At 40.4% G+C, this 27086-nt stretch overlaps 1 protein-coding gene across 4 annotated transcripts in view; it reads right to left on the minus strand.

The window, feature by feature from the left end:
• The window catches only part of AMBRA1 (autophagy and beclin 1 regulator 1), a 249360-nt gene that overhangs the window by 172493 nt on the left and 49781 nt on the right, over positions 1-27086 (minus strand). For 3 of the 4 annotated variants that reach the window (XM_085884254.1, XM_085884251.1, XM_085884253.1), the window contains exons 7-11: positions 22414-23971; positions 21391-21613; positions 17319-17399; positions 11016-11113; positions 8231-8293 (exon numbers count right to left, since the gene is read on the minus strand). In XM_085884254.1, the coding sequence (XP_085740380.1) occupies positions 8231-8293; positions 11016-11113; positions 17319-17399; positions 21391-21613; positions 22414-23971 (2023 nt within the window). The remainder of the gene's footprint in view (positions 1-8230; positions 8294-11015; positions 11114-17318; positions 17400-21390; positions 21614-22413; positions 23972-27086) is intronic. The other variant, XM_085884255.1, reaches the window with a different exon arrangement.

Genomic DNA, 27086 nt, shown 5'->3' on the forward strand with positions numbered 1-27086 from the left:
TTCAATTGAATAAAAATAAACATCATGGGCCAGGGTCAGGTGTCCAATCAAAGCGGAATGTCTTAGTACACAGTCATCACCATCAGCAGTTATAAAGTGGCAGTTCTAGTTATGTCTCATTAATTACGAAGCACCAGTAAGCAACCACCACACAAAACAAGTCCGAGCATGGGTCTGTAATCTTTGATTGCTCTTTTCTTGCTCATTTTGTGTTTTGTAGTTTTTATTGTGTGATAGAATTGTTAGGAACAGGTGTGTGTGTGTGTGTGTGTGTGTGTGTGTGTGTGTGTGTGTGTGTGTGTGTGTGTGTGTGTGTGTGTGTGTGTGTGTGTGTGTGTGTGTGTGTGTGTGTGTGTGTGCGCGTGTGTGTGTGCGCGCGCGCGCGCGCGCGCGTCCCTCTCTCTCTCTCTCTCTCACCGGGTTATGTCCTCGTGCTGTTCAAGTAAGGAGAGTACCCACCCTCTGGGTGGGTAGAGATTGTACATTACTTGCTGAGAGATGTAATCTGTGTGTTGCAAGTCGACTCAGTAGATATTTTATGGTGTGCATCGAAAGCTATGCTCGCCTCTCCACACGTCGTTAGAGATTTACATCACAGATTTGCTGTGTTACCAATGCGTTAGCCATCAGTCTGACCCTTTCTTTGCAAATTTGTTCCTGGAAGTGTAGGAGTTTCATTGTGTCCAGAACATGAACAGAAATAAACCAACATAAACCACAAAAAGGTGTGGAAACACCTTGAGATTTATTGACAATTTGCTGGCAATTAGTAATGGGTTTGTATTTGATCGGTTTCACAGCATCATCTTTCCAAAATAACTAAATAAAAGAAAAGGAAAACCAAACTCTTTGGTCTCACTCTTTTTTTTCGAATTGCAAATCGCTATTGATAAAAATAAATTTCACACCAAATTGTTTGATAAGCGAGATGCTTTTCCATTTCACACCGTAGGAATGGACAGCAGCATCTTACTATAATTCACCGTCCGTCCGTCTGTCTGTCGGCTAAGCGCATGTAAGTGGTTACCACTCTGTTTCAAAAATGTCAAAAAATGAAGTTTGTTCCATTGCCTTCTCACTACATGTTCCTGAAAGTGTGTCTAACTAAATTCAGAACAAAAAAACGTATAGCTTAATTACATATATATATACACCGAAATATGATACTTTGAAGAAGGGGTACCTATTCTGATGGTTTTGTGAGTTTTCAATGAAATTACATAATTTTTCTTTTTTGGCAAAATAAATGAAGGTCATAGTATGTAACTTTACTTATTCTAGCAACTAATCTAGTAATCAAAATACCAATTTCTGGGATTATTAAGAAATAATACATACCTATTTTTTTTTTATTACTGCTCTATTCAGTGACTGTTAGATACTGAAAAGCACTGAAAGAGAGATTTATCGAATAAATTCTTGGACGTAAATTTTCAATTCAATCAATTCTGGGAGTAACAAAAAACTCTCGAAATTCTCCAAAACTGTTTTGACTGCCTTCTAAATTAATAAAAAAAAATTTAAATACCTGGAAAAATATTTTAAAAATTTTTTAAGAAATTTTATTTTTTTAACGAATTCAAAAAAATGTGACGTGCAGTCAGACAAAAATGCTAAATTACTCTAAACCAAAGCCATGCATGTTTTCAATTTTTTTTTTTGTACTATTATATCTTTATCACTGTGCCCCATTTGTAAATAAATTTTAGTGAAAATAATCTGATGCACGGAAGAATAAAAGCATTTTTTTTAAAAACGTGACGCGCAGTCGGACATTTGGGTTGGAAAGTTCGGTCAAGCCGCTGTAATGAAGTATCTACCCGGATAATCTCAATTTTTTTTACATTGATTATTGGTAATAAGTTGAATAATTTAGGACACGTGAATATGAGTTATTGATAAACTCGTCATTTTGTTAGGGGATTTCATAGTCCCAGGCTCTAAAAAGGCAATAAAACAAGAAAAAATAAAAATAGGCCAGAATATGCATATATCATGCGAATCCACCACTGACCGACAAAAATGCTGATTTTCTCAGACAGTGGGTTTTGATTAGATGAGAAATTTAATATAGAATGTTTTAAATGTTGTATTTTTGCATGGTCTAATATATGTCATATTTTAAGGTGAAACAAGAAAAAAAGGCCAATACTGGGCATGTATATTCAATAAAAATCCTGTAGGTTCAGTAATATACATCATAGAGCCATGAACCTATTTATTTTAAGGTAGTATGGAACACTGTCTGTGCAATGAACCAAATTTCATGACCAGTAGTAGTCTTTGTGACTTTCAAAAATGTCACTCAAGTCAGGGTATGCCCTAAAATAGGGGTGGTAACCACTTACATGCGCTTAGCCTGTCTGTATGTTCCCAGGTACTGCAAAAACGGCTGAACCAATCACAAGAATTTTTTGTGTGTAACCCTGGGGCCCCTTGGAGTAAAATAGGTATAACATGACCCCCTTGACGGCTCCCGTAGGGAGCAGGTGCTTCTGATTCCTAAAAAGCACTTCCATGGTAAAGTTGGAGGTGAAATATTCAGAACAGTGAGAGCCACCATATGCAGCACAGAACTTATCAATAGATTAAAACAGCTCGACAGACATTATGCTAATAGACAAGAAGCTACAGGTAACATATTCAAAAAAAGTGTTCTTAAATGTCACCAAAGGCAGCAAATGGGATTAATCAAATACAACAGAGAAAGAAAAACATCATTGATGAAGCATTCAGGTAAATACATGTATAAGCATTTTCTGTGGTTACTCAGGGGCACAGTGGAGCACCTGGGAATTCTGTTAACATCAGTTTCTGTATCTGAATAACAGCTTGAACCAGTGGTAAGCAAAATGGGCATGCTGGGTAATGTATCTGGAAGGTAAGGTGTGTATATGCATGACTCACTGGTAATGTCCGATAATATATCATAATATGTCATGTTGTCGAATGGAATGCTCGATGATCATCAAGAGTACATAATATATAATACTGAAACCCTCTAGCAAGGTAAACATCTCTGAGCCAAGGTTATATGATACAAGTAAAACGTTTGAATTTTGAGGATGCACTGCCACGTTGACGATGTTTGCAAGCATTTGTCTCTGGACACATCACATGTAGTACCTTACAACAAGCAGTTTGTTCCATTGTTGCATCCAGTACAATACCAAATCCATTCCTGTTTACAATGTACAATCCAGTTGGGATTTTTTATTGACTTAATAGGATGTATTTCCTTTGCAGAAATGATATCTAGAAGGGTAAAATCGATTGATGACTTGCAATTCCAGCGAGTGATGACCAGTAAACGGTATTCAACTGCTTTATACAATATCATTACATTGCTGTCGACCTAACAACCTCCCTCCTATTTTCACGAAAAAATTATCAACAAAAAGTTAATATCCATTGATTATTTACGCAAAAGTTCAATTTCACACACACTGTGTTAAGTGGTCCAAAACTGAATAAATGCAGAGCAACAGTAACTGGAGAAACATCTCCTGAGGTGCTGGATAAGATTGCCTACAAGATTAACAAATCATCAAATTGTGAAAAACGTTCAGTACAGCTTACTTTGTTATGTTTAACGAGATGCCCTTTCAAACATATGTCAAACCTCTCAGTCTGGAAGTGAAGAATGGGTCAGGCACCGCCAGGTTCCTACGCTATCAATCAAACCGAGCATGCACTCGGTAAATATAACAATTTGTCATCTTCATTTCAAGCGAGTATAGTTGGGTTTAAAGTCACTTGAATCGAGCACAAAATGTATCCCATCTAGGTCAATATGTATGAAGGCACTTGAAATGTGATTTTTCTTTTAATGAGATACAGAGAGATGCACATAAAGAACCAATTTTCTGATCATTAAAAGTGGCACCTGTCATATTTAAGTTGACAGACATGGAATAAAAACAGGAGGTCCACTCGTCTCTTATCACACGGAACACACAGACTGCTTGCACTTATCATCATCCAGACTTGCAACCTTTATTGTGAAAGCCATGATAAAGCCAGCACCACCAGTCATCCAAAATGCAAAGATACTTTCAATTGTGTAACATGGAACCAAAGATGGTTGTATTTCTGGGGGTGAGATGGTCCTCTGAATATTGTCAGGTCATGCAAGATGGCAGACAAAAATACTATTTCCTTGGTTAGGAAGACCTTGAAGATGCTTTTTCAGAAGAAATCTTCATCATATGAAGGAGGAATGGCTGACTACATTTGGTTGTGATAATTGGTTTTGAAAAAGTGGTCAGCACAAAATCTGATAAAAGCTGCTACAAATGTTGGGGAAACAACAATGTCAGTTTGTGTCCAACGAAGGATAGGAAAATTGTGGTGCTCCCTCTTTCTCCATTATTTCCAGGTAATTTTCACAGGGCTACTTGCATGCATCATGGGAAATCACCAATGCAAGTCAAATTCACAAGAATGGTTCCAAAACTGACCTGAAACTTCAAAACAGTTGGCCTTCTCCCCAAAATAAAAAGTCATGGAATCTATAATTGTAGCAGAGCTCAAGATTAATTTCATATTTTCTTTAACGCTGGATTTATCTAACCATCAATTTGACTTCTGCCCAGGTCATTCCACCTTGGACGATGTGTCCAGAAATGCGATCAGATTGAGGGCAACCATCCATCAGCAATGGATGGATGCCCTCAATTTCAAACAAAAGGACATGCATTTAAGTCTGTCTAGCACCTCACCCTGATTTACAAACAATCAGCCAATGGTATCTCGACTTGCTTCAGAGAACTACTACTTTCTTTTCTCACAAGCAAGCAGGATGTTTTGAGGAGAACTCTATCCCATGCTTTACCTCTTGAGGATGATCTCCTTCAAATGATTCTGTCCTCAGACCAATCCTTGTTCTTGATATACAGTACAACAATTACTCATCTTGGTCATGGGAAAAAATCAATGCATCCGTTTGCTAATGACGCCTCATTATGCAGGATAGTTCCGTAGCCTTCCGCCAGGCAGGCTGTGGTAGCATCAATCTCGACTGACCTGAAGAAAATAAGGAACGAGTCATTAAGCAGTAACAAGTCTTTTTGTGCGAAACCCCCCCCCCCCCCCAATTCTCATGTTGTCCATCCATAAGGAATGGAAGACAAAATTCCCAATATATTTCAGTGTTTAACCTCTGAGAAAGTATAGTCTCTGGATGTTTGTTCTGGTCCTCACAATTCGTTGCAGCCTTTATTAAGTAGATCAGATGTTCAAGGTGGCCTCCAAATTCGACTGCAAAGAAAATGGCCTGGAGTTTGTGCGAGTTTGTTGCTCAACAACTGATGGTAATGATGATGATGATCTATTCTCTGTCAGTGAATAAACAATCAAGTGGATTACTGCCATGTTTTTGGAGATGAATCTCAACCAATGGTGTATTTAGTGATTGTTAAAAATAAATGGTCCTCTGAATGTTGACAAATACAAGATTTTAACCCATCACACTGTTCCCTCAAGAAAACAAATCAACAGGTACTGTTTCAGCAAGACACATAACCCAAAAATACAGTCGATACGGTAAACTGATATATTGACAAGAAAAAGGTCGAAAGAACACAACCGTGTCTAGGAAATAAATAAAGTACAGCTATGACGATTATTGAAGGTGCATGGGGAAATCGGTACCGAGAAGGTCATGGAAACCATGCAACTTGGCTGAATTGTAATAAGTGATACCGAACATATGGGGATGGCAGGATGGCTCAGCAAGGTGGGCTGGGAATCACCCTGAGATTGACGATGCTCTTCGTTGGCAAGATTATTCTGGCCAGCTGTCCTGTATGGTACAACTTGCAAATTTGCTTGTTCTTCATATGGATTTTAAAATATGCCACAGTACCTTTAAAAAGATGGCAGTCGCTGGGACAAACTCCAAATCACTGCATTGTTCAAGGGCAGCTTTGGAGTAAGAACCTGCAGAGTTAAGTTCTAAATTCTGAAGATGCTTACAACCCAAGTGTACACGATTCTGATGCTCGCACCGGTATTAGGGTACCGACTGAAGCTTCTTGCGCTCTGTAAATGTCCTTAAAATAACCCATATATCCATTTCCCGGGGAAGCCATTAGAAAAGGTTCACTCTTGAACTTCAAAGCTTCACCATCAGTCATGACCTTTCCTAGACTGAGGACAGAGCAAACCTGGCCTCCAAAGGCAGCCTCAAAATGGTCATCCTCCATTGCTTCCTCAAATGAGAATGATTCGGTCAAGAAGGCCTTTGTCCATAGCTCAATATGTAGTAAACTGCTCTCCACTATCGGCTGGTGCATCAGCATCACATCAATCTCTCCTGGATTATACATCATCAAAAGCTCTCAACATTATTTGCAGCGCTTACAATGACGTTGAAAAACGAGCTCTGCTGGTCTCACATCACAAGCATGCAATGGCCTCTGATTTTTATTGACTTCTCTTCTATTTTAGTTCTCTCTGCTCTCTGAACCCGATGACCCCCACCAACAACTCCAGGATGTGTGTTTTTCCAGCAACATCATCCTGGTTAACTTCCAAAATCCAGACCGACTGCTCACCTCATCCCTTTTGTTCCTCACTTTTTCAGAGGCTGTGCTCATCTAATCTTCCCTCCAGCACTTCAATCAAGGAAGCTGTGCCACTATCTCATGTCATCCTCTATCCTTACCCATGATCATTATTACCCCTATTAATCTTTCCAAAGGCCTAGTGTTTGCTTAAGAGTTAAGGTGCCTGGCTTTAGATCCTCATGTCTTGAGTTCAAGCCCCTGTCAGGCTGCTGAATTAACACTAGGCATGGTTGACTCAGCCTGTCATCCTTACGAGGTCAGTAAAATGAGTATCAGCTTACTGGAGTAATAACCATTCGGGGTAACCTGCATCGATGTGGCAACCCATCCAGGACTGTATTTTTTGCCAAAGAAATTGCCTCGGCAGCCCTATGTGTCTTACGGCACGAAAGGAATGGTATTATTATTATTATTATTATTATTGTTGTTATGAACCCCTCTGACCCAACCCTCGTACTTCCTTGCAGTTTTTTTATGGACACATAGTCGAGGCTTGTGGAACAACTATTACTAGTCCACTAAAAGGATCAGAATACAACAGGACAAATGGAGAGAGAGGAGAGACACCAACAGCAGAGTTGGAGGCCAAGATAGAGGCAGACTTGGACAAACAATGGGTGTGTGGTAGATTGGGGAGGGGGGGGCAGATGATTCAAGGGGTGGGCAAGTTGGATTGAGAAGGAAACAATCAGGAGGAAAAACTGGAAATTTGGAAGGAGGAAGAATTAGATGGATGGGATGAGAGTGGGGGAGGGGGAGTTAACGAGGATAGAAAATATCATGATCTCCTGGATTTAGGTAGTTTCACCAAAAGGGGGTTGAAGGTGGACTATGCCTGCTCTACAGAAACCTGGGGGGGGGGATCATGGAAAAAGCTGAAGGTGTAAGACCAGAAAGGAGGTGCCAGAAGACAGAGAGACCACCAACCTGTCTGCGATGGCAAAGTCATAGGCCCATAGACTCAGCTTCATCGCTAGAAATTCCAATAATCTTGACGGCCTTGATTTCCACGGTGTATTGCAGTGTTTCTTCCCCTCCTCTCTTTTCCTGTCTGTTCATTATCTTGCTTATTGTCAAAGACTTGTCCTGCTGCCCTGTCAGTTCTTATCCCGTCACATTACTCTTCCATGAGCCTCAATCTTGTAGAGAAAACAAAGACATTCAAGGAAATATGATGCATGTACAGAGCACTTTGTCAAGTACTATACCAAGAATTATGAACTTTGAATAAGCTGGTAATTTGATTCAAGAAGCTGTCACTAAAACCTCTACAAAAATAATGCAAAGAAATACACATTAAAAGTGGAGACAAATAGTAAAAATACGAAAAAGGGCCAATATTCAGGCATGAGTGCGATTGTTTGAAAAGTTGAAAATATTGAAAATGGGTGAGGGGGGCGTTTTGTGTGAGAGATGGGTCCTCATTCCCTCACGTGCCACTCCCATTCCTGTTCCCCTCCCACCTTCCACCATACAAACTGAGGTCTCTTTCGACAGGAGTATTTTTGTTATGCACAATTTCATTCTTAATGTTGAGCCAAGAATATTAAAAAGTGTCAATGCACTTGGAACTTTGTAATTGGTTGTGTTGATCTGTGTTTCAGCCTTGATAATATACAGTATAGGTGTTAAAGTAGTTTGAAGGAGCAAGAGCCACATACTGACAGTGAGAAATGGAGTTCTTGATGCAAACTGCAGTTTCGCCACTGGAGAGTGGGTCAATCCTGTTGAACCGGAGAAGACAACAACCAGGGAGGGACAAAAGAATGCGCGACATGTTTATATAAGCTGTTAATGTCTGGTTTATCAGCAACAGCCTGGACCGAGAGAACTGTCAGATTGGAGCAAAGGCCTCGGATGTTGGAGGTCAATACAGTTCGGGAGAGATGCTGTTTTCAGGGTGCAGGAATGTGGAGATTTTATTTTTTATAGATATTAGTTCTTATACTTCTTCCTCACAATCCCTATATGACGGGTGAGGCCAACTGGTGCTGAGCTGCTGCTCTGCTCTGTCCGCAACACTCTTCAAACACCTTCTATCACCAGCCATCTCTTTACACTTTCCATCCACTTCCATCTTTCTGACATCCTCTTCACACAGTTCCACCACCTCAACTGCAGTGTACCTACTTATTTCCTACCTTGCTCTCTCAACACATCTGCTCAGTTGAGAAATCAATCTGCCTCCAACAGAACCCCACTTCAGCTGGTACTTTATGAATCCTCCTATAGAGCTCAGTTCTGCATACTGATATCCTTCCTCAGTTTGTCCATCCTCCATTTATCCACCCTCTACACTCCTGCAATCCTCTTTACCCAGTTGTTTTCGCAGACCTGCAGCCTCCGTTGTTGCTGTTCTATCAGGGTGACGGTCTCCAGACTGTATTGGTATGCCTGCGTTACACATGACTTCAGGACTTTCCCTTTCAACCTCCATATCTTTCTGTCCACCATCAAACTCTCTGCTTTCTTCCATGCCTAAACATCTACTTGGATCCCTCTCCGTACCTTTGCCTCAGAACTACCACCACTGATATCCATTCTACCTCGGTAAATAAATATATTTCTCTGCATCATCTATTTTACCTCCAATGATGCTCAATTTCTCTCTCTGTTGTCTGACCCACAATACAACCATCTTCTCCAGGCCCACCTTCAGTCCATGCCTCCTTCCAGTGCTTCTTGCATATCTTGCTCACTCTCCACTACTATTGCCAGATTGTCTGCACACAGTATCCGCCTGAGAATGTCTTTCATGCTGACTTTCCAGATGACTGGTTTTCGCCATAATGAACATTAGTGGGCTGAATGTGCTTCCCTGCTTCAAACCAGTGTAAATGTGGAATTCCCTTGACATTCCACATGCTAAACCTCTCCTCTGCATCATCTTCACCACCTTGAATACGCTCCCTCCATTGTCCCCACGTTTCGACTACCTGGCCAACTACCTAGTCAAATAAATAGTTGAAGAATCCCTGAAACACAATTCCACCTCCCCCTACCCTCCCCGCCAAGATAAATTTCATAATCTACACGCATCACGGAAATAATTTGGGCATCCAAAAGACATGGAATTATGCATAAATGTGGACATTTCTCAAGCTCAAAATGTTATTTGGCAGGGAGTTAAAACACAAATCTGCAACAATCTGACAACCATCCAACATAAGATATTTGTTTGGAAGCTTCATAAAGTGTGGGTCAAAAGGTTCTCCTCACCCCCAAACATAAAAAAAAAAGTCTTGCACGAGTAACAAGGCCAGAAAATATGTTAAGTCGATTTCTATATCGTTGCCAGCCAATTTCACACACTTCTCCAAAGGGTGGGGAAGTTTCCTGATGCCCTTTGAAAAAAAGGGGTAGAGGGAGGGAAAAAAACTAAATAATAAAAATAAAACTTCTGACCACCAATTACACTTTAGTTTTGTTATATAATGAAAGGACATTGATTCCAAACCCATTCCATTCTCTCTCTCATTAGCATAGGGGACGGAGGAGTGAGAAGGAGAGAGTGAGAGAGTGAGAGAGTGAGAGAGTGAGAGAGTGAGAGAGTGAGAGAGTGAGAGAGTGAGAGAGTGAGAGAGTGAGAGAGTGAGAGAGTGAGAGAGTGAGAGAGTGAGAGAGTGAGAGAGTGAGAGAGTGAGAGAGTGAGAGAGTGAGAGAGTGAGAGAGTGAGAGAGATTTTTCCCCATTTGAGCTTTTTACATCAAATTCTCAACAAACCTTGATTCTGAGAATATGGAGAAAACAATTAATAATTGGGTCGAAATGTGAAAGGGCAAAGTAATAGTGACTATAAATAGCCTTTATTAGCCCTGCCACGGTTTGTCAAACATGAGACGCTAAGTTTTTGAAAATCGCTTCCATGTTTCTTTATATATTGACCATTGTGCTTCAAAGTATCTGTCCAGGCCATAACATTTTTACCACTTTAGCTTTGGTCATCAAATAATCAACAAACCATTATGATGAGCATATAGAGATAGCAAATGAATAAAATGTAAAAACAATTTTAACTGTCGTTTTCATCAAGTATAGTTTAAGTACAAAGCTGACGTGGACATGCTTTGCATTTTGAGATGCTTCTTTGTTGCCTTTTATATTAATACTCCCATTAAGTAGTAATGTTTCCATTCATTCATGAATAATCTTGAATCATTAATCCTTTTTCCATTAATTTAATTAATCCATTAATTTAATCTTCTTAAATCATTAATGAATTCTTGAATGTGATTGATGTAAAACTCTCCCAAAATGTTCAGTGTTTTCCAAAAAGAAGAGGGGAGGGGAGGACCTCGTCAGGAACTCCACCCCTCCCCACACACCCAAGCGGTTCAGGATCATAAAACAATGCAACTGCAATTACTGCAATATTCTTATTCAAGAACAGACTCCAGCAAGAAGTCTTACAGAGGGTAACTAAGGAAATGGACTACTCACACATACCTGTAAATACTCTCACTGAGGAATGTGTCGGAAGCCCTGGCTGTCCTCGTTCATGAAAAATCCCAGGATAGGGAAAGTAATCAGGCAGTAAGAAACGTCTAAGAGCAGAAGATAAAATAAGTCAATAAATAGAGTCTCAACAGGAGAAAAGAAAAATGGAAAGAAGTGACGTCAGCCCGAAAGGGCATGACAACATATTGCGGCATTCACAATGTACTCAATGTTGTTGAGTTAAACATAGCAGGATGGATGGATGGCTATTTAGATTAAAAAAAGACAGATGATAGAATAAAACATACCTGATTCCAATGATACTTTACACAAGCAAGTCTGGTAAACCATTACACAAACAATGCATCTTCAAAATGCTAACTTTAAAAAAAAATTTGAAAGAATGAAACTTTTACAAGGCTATATTGCAGGAAAGAACTTTTTTCAAAGAAATAAAATGTGCACAAACCCCTTGGGCAAAAAACAAACAAACAAACAAAAAAAAACAAGAAAAGTAATGACTCTCATCTGTATTGCACTAAAAATAAATTCCAGATGAATTAAACATGAAAAAAAAAAATGTTGCTTTATCAAACAAGGTCCTTTTTGTCGACATTTTTGTACACAGATCAGCGTTAATTGCCAAATTAAAATCGTCCCGACATGAACAATGGGTTTAAACGGTGGGACAACATGATTACTGTCGACAAAGGAAGCAACGGGTGCAAGTGCAGAAGTATCAGCAGAATATTTTGTTGAATGGCTACTGCAAATAGGCTTACTCGATGTTCCTTGAAATAATAATCCGAAGAAGACAAAAAATATCAGACATCCAGTAAAATGTAGCGCACAAGCATTTTGAGAAAATAAATAAACCTGTGAGCATGAAACAGACATGCTCATTTACAAATGTCCATTGCGAATGTTTAGCAGGTGAAAAAAACAAAGCCATTATTTCATTATAAGCAAGATTATAATCAACTGGTAAACGGTGATGTATTTATTATGCAAGCAAAAATGTTAAAATTCCGACACAAACCCCACCACTTCTCATCAATCTCATCCATATTCATATCCCTGTCCACCCCCCCCCCCCGTCCACACCCCTCTTTGCTTCTATCACCTCTTAACCTCCTTACCTCAGCAGACCACCCCCCCCCCCTCCCCCCCACTTACTTCTCTCATATTCTCTCCCTTCCCTTCCTTTTTTTTTTTCTTTCTTTTATTCAGCACCATCTCCCCCACCCCCTTTTAAAATGTGCATGAACGACCAAAAATTTAACCCAGCAAAGGTTGTGGTCTCCAGCCTCCATAAAAAATTATATACAACCAAATATTCTGTTGGCAAGAAACCAGATATTCAATTACCACATCCCTACATCAATTTGTAGATTAATTAGAAAACTGTAATGCTGAAGGCACATCTATTTACTCGTACCTGCGTATAGCTCCAGCCAAAGTCACAAAACAGGAAATATTTGCAATGAAAATTTGAATTTAGCAAAAACAATACTCAATCCTGTCATGCTCTGTCACTAAAACAATGCAATGGTGGAAGGAGATATTTTTTTGAGAATTTATGCAAAAATTAATATAAAGTGATTTGTTCAAAATGAATTTAAATTTTGAAATTAAAAAAAAAAAATTTAAAATAAAAGCAGCTTAAGATGGAAATCATTTTCTGAAAATTACCAAAATTGGAAATGGGTGCTGGGATTGGAAAATTGGAAAAAGCACAAAAGCTTGATTTATGCACCCACCCCCCCTCCCCCACCCACAATAAACATTGTAATTCAAATGTGTCATTGTCATCTTATTGTCTAAACAAACAGTTGTGTGTTTTTTTTTGTGCACCAAGTCGAGGCTCGTGTAAGAGCTAATACACAGAAACATATAATATAACAAGGCAGGAAACGAGAGGGGCAAGAGAGGAAAGCACAAAATAGTGGGGAACAAAGACAATAGGATATCTGTCCAAGGGAGAGGGATGGGAGAGTACACGGGGTAATCAAGATGGTACAACAGCTATGTTCAGGAAGGAAAACAGAGAATTTGAAAGGTGGGTTTGGGGTGGATGAACGAGGGAAGTAAAGATCAAAGATTTTGGATGGGGAATGATACAAGATTGTGGTGAACAGCAATTTTGAAGGCCTGGAGGGAGGAGTGGGATTGGAGAGAGTGTGGGAGTTTGTTCCAGAGGTGGGGTAAAAAGAGGACTACAAGAGTGAAGGTGAGCAATGATTCTTGATTCTGGCAGTTTCATCAGAAGGGGAATTTTGGCGGACCTTGAGCACCCTGGGGAAATATATGGGGGGGGGGGGAGACAGATTACAGACAGAGCAGGGGAGCAAGGCCAGAGAGGAGACGGTAGAAGACAGAAAGACCACCGACCTGCCTCCAGTGAAAGAGTGAGAGACCCAAGGACCTGGCTTCATCAAGGGAGATACCAATGATCCGAAAAGCCTTGGTTTCCACAGCGTGAAGTCGAGATAGGTGTGAGGCAGGAGCACCACACCAGAGGAAGGAGTAGTACTGCATCAGACTGTGGATGAAAGCTTCGTAAATGGATAGACGCTCAGGTATACCAAGAAAGGACTTTGCACGATGGAGGATTCCCAATATACGACTGGCTTTCAAGGTCAGCTTGGAGATATGGCTTTCCCAGGAAAGATCGCGGCAGATAGTGAGACCCAAAAGCTTGAATGAAAGGACTTCTTTGAGGAGATTATCAAAAGATTGTTGAGAAGATGGGGGGGTCCAGACCCCTGACAGATGGTACAACAGAGGGTGGATTTATGCACCCGACGGAGGATTCCGAGTCTGCGAGTGGCTTTCAAGGTCAGCTTGGAGATATGGCTTTCCCAGGAAAGATCGTGGCAGATAGTGAAACCCAAAAGCTTAAATGAAATTACTTCTTCGAGGGGATTATCAAAAGATTGTTGAGAAGATGATTGGGGGGGGGGATTCCAGACCCCTGACAGATGGTACGACAGAGGGTGGAGTCGTCAGCAAAGAGATAATGAGGATTTTACAGAGAGTCTGAGAGATCATTGATGAAAACCAGAAAAAGCACAGGGCCAAGAACACTGCCTTGAGGAACTCCAGCCTGGACAGGAAGAGGGGATGAGAGAACTCCATTAAGGGCCACATGTTGGCTGTGACAGGAGAGGAAGTCTGCGAGCCATTAGTGGAGATGGCCTTGATACCATAGGAAGAGAGTTTGGTGAGTAGGATGGGGTGCCAGACTGTTTCCAAAGCTCACCATATGTCAAGGGAAATGGCTCTGATCTCATGTTTGGCATTTTGAATCTCTATCCATTGTTGGGAAAGCAGAAGTAGCATGTCCAGGGGTGAATTATCTGGTCGAAATCCAAATTTATGGTCGGAAAACAAGCCATTGGAGAAAGGAAGGATTTGATGTCAGAAGCAATGACGGATTCCACGACCTTGCTGATGATTGGCTAATTGGTCTGTCATTGCAGGGATCAGTTTTTTCACCTTACTGATGCAGAGCGGTAATGTTTGCCGATTTCAAAGCAGGTGGCAGATGAGCTTGAGAAAATGAGAGGGTGACTATGACAGAGAGAGGGTGAGCAAGAGCAGCAGAGCAGGTTTTTGGAACACAAGGACTGATGCCGTCTGGACTGGTTGCAGAATCTGAGTCAAGGTTTGACAGCAAACGCTCCATCTTCTCAGGAAAAATAACAGAGTCCAGGAACAGCTGGGTGTGACTGGGTAAGGTGGGTACAGAAAGTGATGAGTTTGGGACACAAGATTTAGAAGGAAACACGGAGTTTGGACATTCAGCCTTTTCGCATGCAGTGTTAGCTGTGCAACCATTTGAGGTAAGGGAGGGAATGGAGGGGGAACAGACACCAGAAACAGACTTAACTAGACACCACCAGGATTTGGAGGAGGGAGACAGGTTTGAGAGTTCAGACTTGAAATTGGAAAGATGTTGTTTTCTGGCTCTCCTGAGGGTAGACACACAGTTGTTCCGAGCTTTACGGAAGGAACTGAGATTGCCTTCAGTTGGATTGACTTTCCATAAAGCAAAGGCAAGTTGTTTCAGGACAACTGCCTCGACACAAGTTTCAGTGTACCATGGGCAGGAGGAAGGGGAGGACAACTGAAGACGAGATGGGATGAGAGAGAGAGATAGAGAGAGATAGATAGAGAGAGAGATAGATAGAGAGAGAGATAGATAGAGAGAGAGATAGATAGATAGAGAGAGATAGAGATAGATAGAGAGATAGAGATAGATAGAGAGAGATAGATAGATAGAGAGAGATAGAGATAGATAGAGAGAGATAGAGATAGATAGAGAGAGATAGAGATAGATAGAGAGATAGAGATAGATAGAGAGAGATAGAGATAGATAGAGAGAGATAGAGATAGATAGATAGAGAGAGATAGAGATAGATAGAGAGAGATAGAGATAGATAGAGAGAGATAGAGATAGATAGAGATAGATAGAGAGAGATAGAGATAGATAGAGATAGATAGAGAGAGATAGAGATAGATAGAGAGAGATAGAGATAGATAGAGAGAGATAGAGAGAGATAGAGAGAGATAGAGAGAGATAGAGAGAGATAGAGAGAGATAGAGAGAGATAGAGAGAGATAGAGAGAGATAGATAGAGAGAGATAGAGAGAGATAGAGAGAGATAGAGAGAGATAGAGAGAGATAGAGAGAGATAGAGAGAGATAGAGAGAGATAGAGAGAGATAGAGAGAGATAGAGAGAGATAGAGAGAGATAGAGAGAGATAGAGAGAGATAGAGAGAGATAGAGAGAGATAGATAGAGAGAGATAGAGATAGAGATAGAGATAGAGATAGAGATAGAGATAGAGATAGAGATAGAGATAGAGATAGATAGAGAGAGATAGAGATAGATAGAGAGAGATAGAGATAGATAGAGATAGATAGAGAGAGATAGAGATAGATAGAGAGAGATAGAGATAGATAGAGAGAGATAGAGATAGATAGAGATAGATAGAGAGAGATAGAGAGAGATAGAGATAGGTAGAGAGAGATAGAGAGAGATAGAGAGAGATAGATAGAGAGAGATAGAGATAGATAGAGAGATAGAGATAGATAGAGAGAGATAGCGATAGATAGAGAGAGATAGAGATAGATAGATAGAGAGAGATAGAGATAGATAGAGAGAGATAGAGATAGATAGAGAGAGATAGAGATAGATAGAGAGAGATAGAGATAGATAGAGAGAGATAGAGATAGATAGAGAGAGATAGAGATAGATAGATAGATAGAGAGAGATAGAGATAGATAGAGAGAGATAGAGATAGATAGAGAGAGATAGAGATAGATAGAGATAGATAGAGAGAGATAGAGATAGATAGAGATAGATAGAGAGAGATAGAGATAGATAGAGAGAGATAGAGATAGATAGAGAGAGATAGAGATAGATAGAGATAGATAGAGAGAGATAGAGATAGATAGAGAGAGATAGAGATAGATAGAGAGAGATAGAGATAGATAGAGAGAGATAGAGATAGATAGAGATAGATAGAGAGAGATAGAGAGAGATAGAGATAGGTAGAGAGAGATAGAGAGAGATAGATAGAGAGAGATAGAGATAGATAGAGAGATAGATAGAGAGATAGATAGAGATAGATAGAGATAGATAGAGATAGAGATAGATAGATAGATAGAGAGAGATAGATAGATAGAGAGAGATAGATAGAGATAGATAGAGATAGAGAGAGATAGATAGAGATAGATAGAGATAGATAGAGATAGATAGAGATAGAGAGATAGAGAGATAGAGAGATAGAGAGATAGAGAGATAGAGAGAGAGAGAGAGAGAGAGAGAGATAGAGAGATAGAGAGATAGAGAGAGAGAGAGAGAGAGAGAGAGAGAGAGAGAGAGAGAGAGAGAGAGAGAGAGAGAGAGAGAGAGAGAGAAAGTTTCTTTGAAAGAATGCGTGACTGTAAAATCAATTTTTTATTGCAAATATTTTACAACAACAATCTATTTTCCTCCGGTTTTTGGGGATGTATTTTTTTCACTATTTAAAATATCGTCTCTTCTGAATGTCACCTATCCACCTTCAAACCTCTTGCCACACACCTCCAACCCCAAAAGACCTTGTTCCTTCTGCTTCCATTTCCCAACCTCCTTCCTCTTTATTCCATCTCCTCCTCAACTGCTCCAACACCCTATTTGTTTCCATTTTAGTTTTTCTTTTTTTAATGCCTCCAACTTAATTTGCTCCCACATCTTGGATATCATCTCCAACAAATGTTTGAGAAACAGGTTGATGACCAACACAAAACATCACCATCTTACCTCGGAGTAAACCTTCCAAGTGCAGCTGATGGGAGCCGAGAACGAGGAGCTATCCTGGGACGAGTCCTCTCTCCCACATCCCTGCAGAACAAAACAAATTTTGTTTTGAATGAAACATACATGATCTATGATTGTCATTATATATAAATGCCTTTGTTTTATTTTCCCTGTTTAGTGTTTCAGAAAATTTCAATCCCACCTCATCAGTCCATTAAGACTTCAGCTAAATCGAGCATTGTTTGGAAATTACATTTTTTGAGTTAAGAGGTTGCCAACTCGATTAAAAAAAACATAAAAATCCAGCAATGCATGGTGGCAGTATATGGTGATAATGCCTCTCAATATAACACAATGGCTCAATGAATCAGCCAGTTCAAGTATGGCTGCTCATCCTCAAAGGTGATCTCTAATTTGAATGGCCCTCAAATGCCATTAGTGAGGAAGCAATCACCCCGGACAAGGTGTTGAGTGCAAAATACTGAATGAAGGCTGATGAAGCTGTGGCAGTAGTTTACACTTCTCATGGCTGTGCTGTAACTATGATTAATTTGGTACGTTCAAGGTGTTTGGAAGATGGGTCCCCAAAATCAGCACTCAAAATGCTACTAATTTGTTGAATCATGTCACGGGCTTTTCAAGTCCCCAGAATGTCTCCCATGATGATGCAGTGGAGGTTTGGAAACATGGATTCACTGTAATCCTGATAGCAAAAAAGTCTCTGCATAAAAAGGAGGACATGGGTTTTCTCGCCTCCATGAGTCGTGAGCTCAACCGTTGACCTGTAATATCATGACCAAATTGTTTTTGGGTGCCAAGAGGTGTGGCTGCTGATTGATTGCAATCCCAAAACTATTCTAATAACTACTGACTGTTATTAAAAACAAATATTTGCAGAACTTATTAGAGGCAATCAAGAAGCTATGACAATGCTGGAGTGCTTGACAACACTCCAGCTATGACAACAAAGAAGGGAGTGCTTCTCTCCTCCATGCCATTGCAAAAAGTGTGCAAAAGGCCTGTGTTGCACAATACATCATTCAAATCCCATGGCTAACATAAATTGAATCATCTACCTTAAACTCCAGATTTGGCACCGAGTATCAAAAATGGTACATCAAATCAAGTTGTACTTTCCTGTAATAGAGTTTGGAGATGACAAGAAAGTCATGGTTGCTAATGAAGCTGGTAGAAGTAGTCAGAAGACTTATTTGTCAAAACAACCTCCCTTGAAAGAGATGCACTTTGCTGCATTGCCCTTCAAAAAAAGTAACAGAGAGAATTTGAGTTTGCGGCAATGCTCGAGTATATTTCTCCAAAAACGTTTTTCAACACCTTGTATCACAAACAAAACAATGGAATGATTTGCTCCCAAGCACATCACAAGTGCAACTAGTAGATTGGCCGAATAATAAGTTCTCATATTTGCATTATTAATATCAAAATGAGGAAACAGGTAGAGATGGATGAGAACATTAGCATGCAGATAATGGATGAGATACTCATTAACTGTGAGGAATATTCAAGGTGTGCTTAAATTACTATAACTGATGGACTGACACCATCCATAAAATGTGGCCATGCATTCCGATAATGTTCCAACAGATGAACATTTGTCAGTTTCTCACCTGAATGCACAGCCTCATTTTCCTCGCCAGTGCTAACACAAAACACTCATCACTTTCCACAAGTAGCTTCCAGCCATTACATCAATCATCGGCGCAAAGCACAACACAAAGCTTAGTTGTGGGAAAACCCTAATTCTTCCACAGAGAAGTCTAAAAATACAGGGACCAATGTTATGAAGTGGCAGCATCAACCAGTCATGAATTTTAAAATGCCATTTTGCAAACCATTGCGAGCATCTACGGCAAATTGACTGAGACCTTGCAATATGTTTGTGGAAAAACCACAAAACACTCAAATTAAAGGGGAATTAGAGGCAAATTTTCAACCAAATATTGCAATGCATTTGAAGCAAGACAAAATATTTTCAAGGTGATTCAGCTTGTGGAAAGTAAAACAAATAAATTATGGCAACACCCCCTCAAGTTGCAATTCAAAGAAAAAAAAAGTTCTTGTACCTCCATAAAGAGTTCTGTGTAGTTACACACACACACACACACACACACACACACACACACACACACACACACACACACACACACACACACACACACACACGTATCTTTCAAATGAATGATTCACTGACTGATATTAAAGATCAGTGCCTTGTGGGTGACGTCAATCGGTACACAAATTTTCAGCTTTCTTTATCGAAGCCAGTACACCAGAAAAAAAAAATCACAGAATCATCGGACAACATCCATAAATGAAAATATAAATCAATGAAAAAAAAAATGAAAAAAAATAAATGAAAAATCGAATGCAGGTGTGAAACCCGAGACAATGGGGAAACATGGTTTGTATGCTTACACAGTGTAAGCACACCGCTAATTATACATATATATATATATATATATATATATATATATATATACATATAAATATATATATATATATATATATATATATATATATATATATATATATATATATATATATATACACATGTGATGTATGTACTCATGTTGGGTTGATTGGAAAATGACAATAACCGATTACTGACAAATGAAAAAATAAAAAATAAAATAATTTGGCCGATACCGATTATAAAGTGGTAAATAATGACATCCCAATACATTGTGCACATATGAAGTGGATACCATGGGGGATAAGTACCGTACCCACAACTGACGTCAATGAGTGGCTGTGAATCGATACATTTAAAATCCCTTCTCCAATCGATTGGTGCATCGAATGGCACAGCATCCTGTCATTATTAAACAAATGATGGGCTACCCTGTGCTCATTCCATAAGCTATTGATGGAAAAAAATGAAGCGTTTCATATTGGTCTGGTTGTTTGAAAAGCAAGTTTTATACAAAACAGAGTTCAGAGAATCCCTGGGTTACAAAGTGATTCGGTTCCGAACAATCGTTCATGTAGTAAGTAAACTGATCCGCTTTTGACTTGGTGTTATAAAGGTGGCATCAGCGCACAAGTGGGAGCCACTCACCCATTGATTTAACAAGTTCTGCGGGAGATCAACAATTATCTTGTTACCCATGCTCAGGTAACATATCACCTTGGTACGGCCAGGAAGGAGGTACAGTAGGTTTTAACCTTTAACCTCAGCAGCATATGAACTGAACGACTGGCAATGCTGTTCTTCTGATAAAACGTAAACATGCAAAAACGGTCATGATAGATTTGTTTCATTTTCTCTAAAGTGTATCGCTTTTTGACAACGATCTTGAACTGGGCCGTGTGACCCAAACAAAGAACACAGGAGGTGTTGCACTACGTCAGCTCAACAATTGTGCCAAATTTCAAATTAATTGGACAAGACTGGATTGGAGTTCAATCAATAACATGTTCCTTGGATTTCACACCTTATTGGACACCATCTTGGAGTTCACCATTTTCTTGTCACGAAGCTGTCACAGCGACATCGCCAGCATCGTTTTTTGTCACCTTCAGATGTCATGAGATTAAAAAAAAAAAACCTTTTGTTTGCTCCAAAATGTTGCAGAAGCAGTTTCTTGGCATGGATTATGCTCGGTAGTTTCCCATTCCCTTCCCAAAAGTCAGTTAGGGCAAGCATTTGGTCAGGGTACCGGCGATAGCTCGCCTACTCTTCCGGAAGGATATTGTGAGATCTTTAACATAAACCAACTAACACTAGAAAACAGATGCTCAGTTTAATGTCCATACGAGGGACAGCACACACAGTGATACCTCGCCCTGCCTGTAAAACACCAGGACAGTTTATAGATGGGCCGAGCTTTGAAACAGGCAAGAGAGCTAAGAGGAGAGTGTGCCTTCCTCTCGGTCCACCTGGCTATCTGCATACCTGTAGGCAATCCACACACACACAATGTATTCTTGCTGAAACAGCTGAAGTTTGTATGGGCAAAAAAAAAAGTATACTTTTACTTATCCTGCGAAAGACTACAAAAAGGTGAACCCACACCCCCACACCACCCCCACCCTTCCCTCAAACAACAAAAACCTGGGTAAGATGTCTTCCTGGTGAAGGTCATCAGCAGCTTCACCTGGGGCATTCTCGACCAGACCAGAAGCCCGGGCTAGTAGCCTGAAACGGGCTCTTTCTCGTGGACGTAATTCACGGCTTAACCCAGTGCTAGCCAGACGTTCAGACTGTGAACGGGGTCGATAAAGAATCCCAAATCTGCCACTGTATCGAGACTGCCCTTCCAGGGTTGACTGAGCACCTGCAAGGATAATAAAAGTTGTTCAACTTCAGCAACACAAAACTAGAAAATAGAATTTGATGCAAGTGCATCAATGGTTATGCCTCCGTCAAAGGTCATATGACCTCCGACCTCCGTCTCCAAAATTGAAGAAGTTCATCTTTGCATCATCGTACATACTTGTACCATTTTTGATCGAAACAAAAATCTGTTACTTTCAGCTGCAGGTCACATGGCCTTTGATCTTTGGCCCCAAAATATAATCAGTTCATCTTTGCATCAGAGTACATACTTGTACAGTACTATGTTTGGTCAAAATCCCTTCAGCTGTTCACAAGTTATCGCGGTACCGGTAACAAATATCTGCTATGCATGCACGGAGGGATGCACAACCGGACATAAAACCCAAAAACATAATCCCTCCTGTGTCTTCGGTTGCGGAGGCATAAAAAAAGTGAAGATAAAATTTAATTCCAACAAAGAAAACAGAGAAATCAAATGATAGTTCTACCAATAATCTTATTAAAAAAATTTTTTTAATCACACAAACTCTAAAATGCAGGATTTAACTTCAATAAACAACCACAAAATGCCATATGCTTTAAAAGCAATTGACAACATATATGCATAGAATTACACATTTTATGCACACAGAATAATATATAAATTTTAGAATATACATTTCACAACTGCATCTATTTGGAAGGAATTTACAAAACAAGATTGAGGAGCCCACACCTAACAGGTAAAGCAAACCAAGATGAATGAGACAAACAACAAATGTTAGGGCACCGATAAAAATATTTAATAAACAGTCCTACCAGTTGTCAGCGAGTATCGTCCCACAGAGCCCCGAGGTGGGTGAAATGAAGGTGCAGAACCTGGCATGACTGACTCAAAGGCACTGCTGGCATGTGGCAGTCGTCTGCTTTCTAAACCATTGGCTGATGAGGTTAAGATGCCTTCGTTCTGTCGCTGTTGACCCGGTTGTGGCTGCTCCTCCCACCGCCGAGACTCTCCAGTAAATGTCAGCAGGTTGTGGCAAGCACGGCATCGATGGACAGGCACCGAAGAACTCGCTTCATTTTCTTCTCCGACCCTATTCACAACACTGCCTTCCTGTTGATCAGGCAGTTCTCGAGTTAGGCTGGTAAAAGAGGATGTCGTTCGTTGCGGCTCCAGTCTGCCAGTGCTGGTCTGTGCAATATTTAAATCAAATACTGAAGCACTGATGTTATTGTTATTGTTGAGGCTTTCCTCAAGCAATTCAGGTTGAACAGGCTGATAGGGAACACTAGGGAAATCTGCAAAGGTCACAGCGGGACTCTCTGCCCCTGTAGCACTCAGATACATGTCGATGGTACCCTGGACATCCGAGGCATCATCACCATCCAAAGGGTCCTCACCAGGCCCCAAAGAGTCAGCAGGGTAGACCGATTCATCTGAGCTCCATCCGTGAGGATCAGAAGCTACACCTTCCATGAGTGGTAAACCTTCATCTTCAGAACGAACATCCTGCAGGAATGAAATATCTGGTTCATCAGGCTCAGAAACGGGACGTGGAGAGGCCCGGACAAAATCTAGTCCTTCCATGCTAAGAAATGAACGGGACCAGCCTGCCATTGAAATAAGTGAACGTCCAGTGCCAGTGTGTCTCAACAAAGTCTCTGTTCTTCTAGGTGGGGTTCTTTGACTAACGACTGAAAATGGCCGCCAATTGCCCTGACGCGGTTCCTCTGACCTGCTTCCGATATCCTCAGTTTGACCCAGGTTAGGGCGTCTTGAGGGTCCGGTAGTAGCCAAATTTGCATACGGCACAGGTGGGGGTGAGGGGGGTAAGAACAGCCTTTCAGAGTTGTTTCCTGGTACAGTTGTTGGCCAACCCAAACCTGTTCTACCATGTTCAGAAAGTGCAGCTGCTTGGTCCTGCCGTTGCCCAAAGGTAGAGCCAGAACTTGTAGGCTGGGTAGAAGTCAAATAACCAAACCTGTCTCGCAGCACAGCAAACACAGATGAATGGCTAGTATCACGCAAAGAATGAAATGTTGTAGAATCGGGGGAAGTCCTGCCACCCCCACTAATACTTCCACCTCCTCCAGCAATTCTGCCTTCGGTCACATGATCATAAAAGGAACGGCCACCATTTCCCATGTTTGCAAGGGTGTCGAGTGCATATGCTGAAATCCGACGAGAGTCTGTTTCAGGAGTATTACTTTGCGTTGATAATGCTGTACCTTCATCAACACCACTTCCCGGAGGTCGAAAAGGAGGCATATGCAGGTAGTTGTGCAGCATTGGTGCACGCCGGATGAGCTGTGCATGCAACATTGACCGTTGGCGAAGTGACGCATCATTGGAAGCTTCTGTATCTTCCTCTGGCTAAGAATAAGAAAAGCGAGGTCAAAAAGGACAAAACATCATCTGGTCAGAAATATTCAAGTCATGCTATTTCAATGATCTTCAAGAAATGAATACAAACTTGCCATAAAAGGAAGTTAGGAAAACAAAGAACACACACAGCTTCAGGTGTCATGTTAATATAAGAGGCAAATAAAAAGGGCAGAGATTTTAAGCCTCCACCTCGATCCTGCAAACACATACACGGATGCCCCCATAGGCTTCAGTCGTAAACCTTTTCAACACCCATCTCTTGCACACCCTTCCTTTAAACTACCATGTATTTCTCTCCTTCGCATTACACATCATGAACTCCTTCACCCATTCACAAACAGCGACAATATATTTTTTTTTCAATGACCTCTTTCTCTCTACACCTGTATGCAGCCGAAATAGCGCCCCCCTGGTGGTGTATGCACACTCGACCAGAAGTGAATGGGGGAACTGAAGCTAGAATTCAATATTCTAAAGAAATACAACACAAAATAATTTAAGTTTAAACTAAATAAAGAATGCAACTATCACAGAACATGGTTACATGAGGTGTTTGAGAAGAACAGTACTGAAGTACCTATCGTATCCAGTCCCTTCTGCTCATAATACTAATAATAATAATAATAATAATAATAATAATAATGATGATAATACACAGCATTTATATTGCAACAATATATTTGCCAATTTAGCCACTCAAAGGCACTCCATTCCTGGCTTAACAACATTATGTTCGGCATATGGAAACGCACCACAATCATTCCCATTCTAAAACGAACAAGAATCACAATGACCCTGCCTGTTATCAACCTATCGTTACTCTGTTGTATGGTCAAAATACTTGAATGCATCGTGATGTCTCAAATTAACCCTCACATTCTTGTAGCTCACCACCAACATGGGTTCAGACCTCTCCATTCCATGACGACTCGTCTCACCACCACATTTTAGACTGATGTAAGCAACCCAAAATCCCCCAAACATACCTTACCCACGACCATCGACATTGAAAAAGCTTTTGACACCGTACCTCTACGCACACATCGATTCAAGATATTCTCATAACAAAAATGAGAAACAATGACAAACTATGGATGTCAAATTTTCTGACATACAAGCACATGATCCAATCAACAGCACCTTTTCATCACACGAGTGGGCCCGTTGGTCCATCAGACCAAATTTCCATTGGCCTTCACGGCCTTGCGGCATACCTGCCTGCTGTACCACTCGAACTGACATACAAGCACATGATCCAATCAACAACACCTTTTCATCACACGAGTGGGCCCGTTGGTCCATAAGACCAAATTTCCATTGGCCTTCATTCATGGCCTTGTGGCATACCTGCCTGCTGTACCACTTGAGCATTAGCTTGCTTTTTTCACCAAGCCCAGATGAGCTTGGACCAGGACTTGAGATTATATGTTCATTATTCATCATCATCACACCATTTTAAAGCCTTTTTCCCTGAGCAGGGGTCAGCTTTTTGCGGGCTCAAATCATGATACCCTTTCTTGTGGCAATGTTTTTATGGCCGGATGCCCTTCCTGACGCCAACCCTTTAGTCGCCTTCGACACGCAGGGATAATTACCAGGATACAGGTGCTCATTTCGCCGACCTCGGAAGGATGACAGGCTGAGTCATCCCGCCCTGATGTTAATTCAGTAGCCAGCAGGGCTTGAACTCAGGACCCCGAGGATCCAAAGCCACCACCCTAACCACTAAGCCAACACCAGGCGATAGATTATATGTTCATCATTATTATTGCCAAATGATACGATAATATTATTGTCGTTAATATTATTAGTTTTAATTTATATATGCATTGTTGCAATGTCATAAATATTTTTGTTATTTATTTTTAAATTAGAATTCCATGCTATGGAAGGACCTATTAAGCTGCTCTATACAACTTAACATGGAGCGCGTTTAAAACATGGGAATTCTTCCGGGTTATTTTCAGTTAATTAGCCTAATCAACACAGGAGATCATGACGATCATTTGATGCATCACACTCCACATCAGAACTTCACAAAGACATGACACACACACACACACACACACACACACACACACACACACACACACACACACACACACACACACACACACACACACACACACACACACACACACACAATCGATTTATAGTCGGGGAGAGGGGGGCAAACCCTCAAATGGTATCTCACAGGCAACCACCAATCCTTTCCCCAGCACTTTCTAACATCTTTCTCCTTGACTTTCAGAACACCCATATGTAACGATCCCAACTTCAGTAGATAACCTTTGCATAGCAGCACAAGATCACACCATAAATAAAACCAGAGTTGGTGTCAAAGCCACACAATGCTCGCCTGTTTATACATTTATCGTTTTTAAAAGACTAGTCTAATAATATTTTTTATAAAGCATTGCAGTTAAGTCTGATCCAAATAATTTTAAAGCAATATATGTATTTGTGCATTGTAATCAGTAAACTAGTACACATATTAAATGAATGGCAAGCGTCTAGTATAAACAGGCGAGCATTGGGTGGCTTTGACACCATCTTAGGTTGAAATTTTAATTTTTTTCAAAAAAAATTGTTAATTTCAACTTCACTACACCAATAGTATACCCCAAAGGAACCTCCATGCCAAATATCAGCATCCTCGTCCACATATTAAATGAATGGCAAGCTTCTAAATAACTTGCACCAAAAACTTTAACGTTGATGTGCTACAAAAAAGTTAAGTTCAAAACAGGTCAAAAATTTAAAACATTTGAAATTATTTTTTAATTTCAACTTCACTACATCAATAATATACCCCAAAGGAACCTCCATGCCAAATATCAGCATCCTAGAATACATATTAAATGAATGGCAAGCTTCTAAATAACTTGCACAAAAACTTTAACATTTTCACGTTGACGCTCACGCTGACGCTATCGCTATAGCTCTCTGCTCTTTGAACAGGCGAGCTAATGACTCGCTAACTCGAAACAACACCAAACACAATTCCAACACTGGTTCACACTCAACAGAATAAACGTCTTACTGACCAAATCAACAATCACTCTCATAACCCCAAACAAACGTGAATCCAACTACCACCCAA

The sequence above is a fragment of the Eptatretus burgeri genome, chromosome 6 (assembly GCF_056783735.1).
Source record: "Eptatretus burgeri isolate ZD-2024b chromosome 6, Ebu_testis_v1, whole genome shotgun sequence".
Classification (NCBI taxonomy): Eukaryota; Metazoa; Chordata; class Myxini; order Myxiniformes; family Myxinidae; genus Eptatretus; species Eptatretus burgeri.